The 7,875-nt window shown below is 52.8% G+C and overlaps 1 protein-coding gene across 1 annotated transcript in view; it reads left to right on the plus strand.

Annotated features, from left to right (window-relative positions):
- The window catches only part of LOC119967929 (protein LEG1 homolog), a 54,783-nt gene extending 49,155 nt beyond the window's left edge, over window positions 1–5,628 (plus strand). The window contains exon 6 of the mRNA XM_038801025.1: window positions 5,391–5,628. Coding sequence (XP_038656953.1) covers window positions 5,391–5,563 — 173 coding nt within the window. The 3' untranslated portion in view covers window positions 5,564–5,628. The remainder of the gene's footprint in view (window positions 1–5,390) is intronic.
- The last annotated feature ends 2,247 nt before the right edge of the window (window positions 5,629–7,875 follow it).

Consider the following 7,875-nt stretch of genomic DNA (forward strand, 5'->3'; position numbering starts at 1 on the left):
CTGACCTGAAATCTAAGATGGCGGACACACGGACCTCGGACTCAGCAATCCAGCAGCCGCTGGAAAACATGCTACAGGTGATGAAAAGCAGTTTTGAGTCACTGAAACGGGACAACTTGGACCCACTTCAGAAGGCAGTGGATCAGCTGATCAGAGGCTGGATGCCCAGGATGTAAAAGTTAAGGAGCTGGGAGAGGCGGTAGAGGAGCAGGCGGATGCACAGACGATTGCGGCGTTAGAAGCCGACGGGCTGAAGGAGCGGCAAAGAAGACTGCTGGACAGAGTGGAGGAGTTGGAGAATAGAGCACGCAGGAATAATCTGAGGATCATCGGCCTCCCGGAGGGGGCTGAGGGAGCTGATGCTGCAGCGTTTGTAGCAGACCTGTTGAAGCAGCTGATGGGGGCTGAAGGCTTTCCGCGACCGCCGGAGCTGGAGGGGGCATAGAGAGTGCAAGCGAGGCAGGGGCGGCCAGGGAGACCCCCCCCTCCCCCCCGTCCGATGGTGATCCGGTTCCGCAGGTTCGTGGACAAGGAGCGGGTGCTGCGGTGGGCGAAGAGCACCAGGAGCAGCACGTGGAACAACAGTGTTCTCCGTATATACCAGGACCTAAGCCAGGAGGTGGCTCGGCGGCAAGCAGCCTTTAAACAAGTCAAGGAGGTGCTGTTCAAGAAGCACGTGAAGTTTGGTCTGCTGTTACCGGCCCGTCTTTGGGTCACGCATCAGGGTCAACACCACTACTTCTCCGAGCCTGAAGAAGCAATGGACTTTGCGAGGGATTAGGGGCTGGTCCCGAAAAGAGGTCCCATGGGCGCGGATTAGGACCCGAGAACTATCGAATGAGGGGACGCCGAATGTGCCTGGACCGCTGTTCAATGGTTTGCTGGGCTAAAGGTGCCATGCGGGACATTTGGGACTCTTCCCTTTGTTTTTGGCTGCTGGTTTCTTTTCCCTCTTTTTTCAGTTTTTTCCTTTTCGTGTGGATTTTTATTTTTTGTGGGACTCGCTGAGTGCACTGGAGACTGTATGGTACTAAGGGTGGCAGGTCAGCAAGGGGGGTTAATGACGTGGGTTGGGGGTTTTTGTTTCATTGATGTTCATGCCTTCCTGTGCCAGTGAGTTTGCTCCAGCGGGTTGGAGAGGGGGATGGAGCGCCGGGGAGTGGGGATGAGGACGGGGAAATAATGGGAATGAGACAGGGGTCGCCGGTGAGATGAGTCACCGGGCTAGCAGATTGGCTAGTCAAGGGAGTCAGGTGGGGTGGGGGGGGGGGAAATACAGCCAATGGGTGGCGGGGGTGGGGTTACCTGGGGATGTTGCTGGGGGGGAGGGGGGGGTTGTTCTGCTGACGTGGGAGGGATCTGAAGTAGGCAGTGGAAAGGAGGTCGAGGGTGGAGGCAGCCAAGAGGCAGGCCAAGAATGGCGGGACGCACGGGCCGGGGGCCGGCCCGAGAAAGGCTATGGCTGACCGGCGGGGGGGGGGGGGGGGGGGGGGGGGGGGGGTTGTGCCCCCCAACCAGGCTGATCACCTGGAATGTCAGGGGACTGAATGGGCCGGTTAAGAGGGCATGGGTGTTCGCGCACTTGCGGGCTCTGAAGGCGGATTTAATTATGTTGCAGGAGACACATCTGAAAGTGTTGACCAGACTAGGCTAAGGAAGGGCTGGATTAGCCAGGTCTTCCACTCGGACCTGGACTCGAAGTCCAGGGGGGTGGCAATCATGATCAACAAGCGGGTGCAATATGAGGCGGAGGGCATAGCTGCAGACAGGGGGTAAGGGGCAGACTGGAGGGGAGAAGAGTGGTGCTGGTGAATATATATGCCCTGAACTGGGACGACTGTGGACTTTATTAAAAGAGTGCTAGAGAAGATCCCGGACCTGGACTCTCGTAGGCTAATAATGAGGGGGGACTTTAACATGGTCCTTGATCTGGAGCTGGATCAGTCGTGTCCCAGACGGGTAGACTCCCAGCAATGGCAAGGGAGCTGAAAGGGTTTATGGAGCAAATGGGGGCAGTGGACCCCTGGAGAGAGGGACAGCCAACAGGAAGGGGCTACTCGTTTTACTCGCACGTCCATAAAGTATATTCCAGGATAGATTTCTTTGTCCTAAGCAGGGACTGCACAGGGGAGGTAAAGAACACGGAATATTCGGCAATCACTATCTCGGACCTGTGAGCGGTCTTCCGGGACTTCTATGGCAAGCTGTACACCTCGGAGCCCCCGGAAGAGCCGGAGGAGATGAAAAGGTTTCTGGATGGGTTAACATTCCCAACAGTAGGTGGGGGGTGGGTGGATGGGCTGGGGGCCCCGATTAGAGTGGAGGAGGTATTGGGGGGCCTAAAGGCCATGCAGTCGGGGAAAGCCCCGGGGCTGAATAGATACCCAGTAGAGTTTTATAAGAAGTTCTCTGAGTTAGTGGGACCGGTTTTGGCGAGTGTTTTTATTGAGGCAAGGGACAGAGGGACCTTGCCGCCGACGATATCGCAGGCCACCATATCACTGATATTGAAGCGGGGTAAGGACCCCGAAGCGTGCGGGTCATACAGGCCAATCTCCCTGATCAATGTAGATGCCAAGCTCCTGGCGATTAGAATTGAGGACTGCGTACCGGAGGTGATTGGGGAGGACCAAACTGGGTTCCTGAAAGGCAGGCAGCTGTCGGCCAACTTGAGAAGAGTACTCAATGTGATAATGATGCCCCCGACAGGCAAGGAGGTGGAGGTAGTGGTGGCGATGGATGCCGAGAAGGCCTTCGACCGGGTGGAATGGGGCTATCTATGGGAGGTGCTCGGACGGTTTGGGTTCGGGGAGGGACTGGTGAATTGGATCAGACTATTGTATCAGGCCCCAAAGACCAGCGTCAGGACAAACAGAGAAGTGTCCGAGTATTTTAGACTATACTGCGGGACCAGACAGGGCTGTCCGCTCTTCCCGCTGCTGTTTGCGCTGACCATAGAGCCGCTGGCGATTGCGCTGAGAGCCGCAAAGGGATGGAAGGGGATGGTTAGGGGCGGGTTGGAACATAGGGTCTCTCTCTATGCGGACGACCTGCTCCTGTACGTGTCGGACCCATTGGCCGGGATGGAAAGTATACTGGAAACACTGAGGAAGTTCGGCCAGTTCTCAGGGTACAAAATAAATATGGCCAAGAGTGAAATGTTTGTGGTGCAGGCAAGGGGCCAGGAGAAAAGATTGAGAGGACTACCATTTAGGCTAGGAGGAAAATTTCCAGTACTTGGTGATCCAGGTGGCGCGAGACTGGGGCAGGCTGCACAAGTTAAATTTGGCCAGGGTGGTGGAACAAATGAAGGGAGAGTTTCAGAGATGGGATGCATTCCTGCTGTTGCTGGCAGGGAGGGTGCAGACTGTAAAGATGACAATCCTCCCTAAATTCCTGTTCATTTTTCAGTGCCTCCCGATCTTTATCCCACAGTCCTTCTTCAAAAGGGTTAACAAGATGATCATGAGCTTTGTCTGGGCGGGAAAATCCCCACGGGGGAAGAAGGCGATGCTTGAGAGGAGCCGCAGTGAGGGAGGGCTGGCATTGCCGAGTCTGATTAGCTATTACTGGGCAGCTAACATCGCTATGATAAGGAAGTGGATGGTGGGTACGGGGTCTATCTGGGAGCGGGTGGAGGCGGCTTCGTGCAGGGGCTCCAGCTTGGCAGCCCTGGTCACGGCTCCTCTACCGCTGCCGCCGGCCAGGTACTCCACCAGTCCAGTAGTGGTGGCGACCCTGCAGATATGGGACCAGTGGAGGAGGCATGTAGGGGAGGTGGGGGCGCCTGTCTGGGCGCCAATCGGCGACAACCATCGGTTTGACCCCGGGAGTATGGATGGGGGGTTTCGAGCATGGCGGCGAGCGGGGGTGGGGAGGGTGGGTGATATGTTCCTGGAGGGGAGCTTTGCGAGTCTGAGGAGCTTGGAAGAGAAATTTGATCTGGTAAGGGGAAATTATTTCAGGTACCTGCAGTTGAGGGACTTTGTCCGTAGACAGGTCCCATCCTTCCCACGCCTCCCGCCAATGGGGATCCAAGACAGAATAGTCTCTAGGGGGGAAGGAGGGGAGGGTAGAGTCTCTGATATTTATAAGGTGCTTATGAAGGGGGAAGGGTCTCAGACGGAGGAACTGAAACTCAAATGGGAGGAGGAGCTCGGCGGGGAAATGAAGGAAGGGCTGTGGGCAGAAGCCCTGAGTAGGGTAAATTCGACTGCAACATGTGCCAGGCTCGGCCTGATACAGTTTAAGGTCGTTCACCGGGCCCACATGACGGTGGCTCGGATGAGCAAATTCTTTGGGGTAGAGGACAAATGCACTAGGTGCTCAGGAGGACCAGCGAACCACGTACACATGTTTTGGGCATGTCCGATGCTTAGGGGGTACTGGGAGGGATTTGCGGGGATCATGTCCAGGGTGCTAAAAACAAGGGTGGCGATGGGTCCAGGGGTGCCAATTTTGGGAGTTTCGGAGGACCCGGGAGTCCAGGGTGAGAAAGAGGCCGATGTTTTGGCTTTTGCTTCCCTGATAGCCCGGCGATGAATATTATTGGCATGGAGGGACTCAAAGCCCCTGACAACTGAGTTGTGGCTTTCGGACATGTCGAGTTTTCTGGGGATGGAAAAAATTAAGTTCGCCTTGAGGGGACCTGTACAGTGGGTTTGCCCAAAGGTGGCAACCATTCATTGACTTCTTTGCAGGAGAGTGAGCGTCAGCGGGGCGGGGGGGGGGGGGGGGGGGGGGGTGGGGGGGGGGGGGGGGGGAGGTTAGAGTAGAGTACAGTAGGAGGGATAAATTGGCGTGTAGTGCCGATGGGAGAGGAGCGGGCTTGTGCAGTATGGTACGATTGAAGTATTGATTGTACGTGGATGTTTGCACATTTTTGCCTTTTTTGCTTTCTTTTTGTTGATGTCTAACTGTTTACAATGCCGAAAAACTACCTCAAAAAATTGTTTGTTAAAAAAAATATATATTTTCAACTTCAGATGAGCATCCACTGTTACATCAGCCCCATTCTTCACAATTCCTTCAGCAGCCACCTTTGTAACTTCTCTGCGACTGCTGGATTAGGTTAAACGGTGGAATGTTTTGTAATATATTCACACTCGGAGCTGAGGTGAAAATGAATTTACAGAGAATGCCGATATTTAGCAGTTGAAAAAGTCCTAGAAATTAGGGTAGTGTTTTAATGTCTTGAAACACAAAGCAGTATGTTGTTTTCTTCCTTGCTATTAAAAACAAATCAATATTTTAAGATGTCATAGTACTAATTTCTAGGCAATTCTCATATGCGTTAAACTAATATTTTTGTCTTTTATTACGGTTGCATTTAATGCTTCCTTTATAGAAAATCATGTTTTGTACAGTCAACATGTTTGTTTTTAATCCAGGTGGCCGCTTATTGAATTTTTGGAAGAGGTCTATGTGCTCAGAGAAAGGGAGAGAGGAAGGTCGACACTTGTTGGAAAATGCTGTTTCAAATCCTGACCTCATTTTACCTGGGATACAGAAAATAATTCTGGAGTTCATTAAAAATCATAACTGTGTTACAACTGATGCTTGATCTTTATGTTTGAGTCTTTGTGGAGGTCCAACTTGCAATGAAGAATAAATATGTTCGAACAAAAATTTTTCAATGAGCATCTCAGAATATTTAACAGACAAGTAAACTGCACACTTTTTATTCTTTCTCTAAAATTGTTGCAAAACCTCTTGGGCTGATTCATCACCTAGAAATGCAGATCTCAGTGCCTGAATTAGGTCTAATTGCAATACGGGAGGTTTCACATTGCACTCTTTGAGGCACAGTATTGAAGAAAGGAAGTGGTCTGGACAATTCCTGTGCTTCAAAAGCAGCAGCACCATTATAGGGACAGGGGCAGTTAAAGACCTGTGGAAGATTCAGGAAGATTTTGTTATTATTAAAATTACTAGATTTTTATCTGGAAACAGTGGGCAGGATTCTCCGAGCTGAAATCACGATCAGCACGGGGGCGGATAATGGGTGTTGACAGCAAAATCTGGCGCGATGCCGCTCCCGCGATTCTCCGGTACCCAGAGAATTGGCGCGAATCTGCGCGGCGCAGGTAGGGGCGATTGATAGAGGCCCCCGCACCGATTCTGCGAGGATAACTGTCCGAGTTCCCGACAGCGTGGTTCCAACCATGTTTTGCCTGTCGGGAATGGCCGGTGGCGCTACGGACTCAGTCCACGGCCGCACTGGTGGGCGGCGGGGGGGATCCTTCATCTGAGGGGTGGGGGGTATCACAGACGGCCAGGCAAGCAATTGGGCAGCACCGATCTGCAGGCGTGCACGATCTCGGGGGGTGGGGACCTACATTACTGGACAACCGCCACAGACCGCCACCGTGCGCATGCTCGTACTCTCGATTGGAAGTGCAGGACCCCGTATCCGCAGCCAGAGCTACGAGGAGCACTCCGGGGCCCTGCTAGCACCCTGCAAGTTAGAGAATCACTCTGAGCTTTCTTAAGGACAAACACTTAAGCGGTGTGTGTCATACGACCCAATATCATTGCTGAATGTAGACACCAAGCTGTTGGCGATTTTAGGTGCTGCGCCCCGGGGGTGATAAGTGAGGATCAAAAAGGTTTTGTGCAGGAGAAGCAGTTGGAAATGTGAGGAGGCTGCTTAATGTAATCATGATGCCTTTGGAGGGGCAGGAGGTGGAGAGACTTGTGGCGAATGGACGCGTAGAAGGCATTTGATCGGGTGGAGTAGGAGTACCTGCTGGATGTGTTGGGAAGGTTCGGATTCGGACAGGGGTTTGTTTGTGGATTGGGTCCGGTTGCTATTTAAGGTGGCGGTCATGAGTGTGCAGACGCACTGAGTGAGTTTGGGGTATTGTGGGCAGCATCAAGGGACGATGCAGTGGTGCCCACTGACCCTGTTGCTCCCCTTGGCGATAGAGCCGCTGGCAATGGCGCTTTGGTGTCAACGGACCAGTGAGGGATTGAGCGGAGGCCGGGGGGGGTTGTATGCCGATGACATGTTGCTGTTTTCAGAACCGTTGGGCAGTATCGGAGGCATCATGGGGATTTTACAGGAATTTGGCCGGTTTTCTGGGTGCAAGTTGAATATGGGAAAGAGTGAGGTGCTCCCTATTGAGACTAGAGGGCAGGAGAGGAGGCTAGGGGAATTGCCATTCATGGTGGTGGGAGCAAGCTTTAGACATCTGGGTATCCAGGTGACACGCGGCTGGGCACAGCTGCACAGCTGGCTAAGCTGGTGAAGTAGCTGAAAGTGGATTTCAAGAGGTGGGACGTGCAGCCGCTGTCACTGGCAGGGTGGGTACAGACAGTAAAAATGACGATTCTGCCAAGGTTTCTGTTTATGTTTCAGAACCTCCAAATCTTCATCCCTAACTTGTTTTTTTAAAATTTTTAAATAATTTTTATTCAAGTTTTCAACAACAAATTTTATCACAACAGAGAAAAACAGTAACCCCTCCCCTCCAATACAAAAACAATAAATTAACAATTAACAAATCGACAGCGGCAGCTCTGTACATTTGGCAAAATTACCCACACCACGTAAGTAGGCGACTGCCTGCGGGAGGGTGGGGTGACGGGGACTGGGGGGGCACACACACATTTGGGTGCCGGGGAGAAAATCACAGTGTGCGATATTTGGCTGTGCTGTGTGTTGTTGTCGTCCGCCCCTCCCGGACGGGTCTCGCTGCCGTCCCACGCTCGCCCCCGCTTCTGCTGCTCCTCCCGTCCTCCATCTCCATTTTCCTCGTTCCCTAACTTGTTTTTTAAGGTCAATGCACTTATCTCTGGCTTGTATGGGTGGGAAAGACCCCAGGGGGGCAGCACTGCTGAACATGATGACTTACTACTAGGCGGTGAATATTG

This window comes from Scyliorhinus canicula, chromosome 6 (assembly GCF_902713615.1).
Source record: "Scyliorhinus canicula chromosome 6, sScyCan1.1, whole genome shotgun sequence".
Taxonomy (NCBI): domain Eukaryota; kingdom Metazoa; phylum Chordata; class Chondrichthyes; order Carcharhiniformes; family Scyliorhinidae; genus Scyliorhinus; species Scyliorhinus canicula.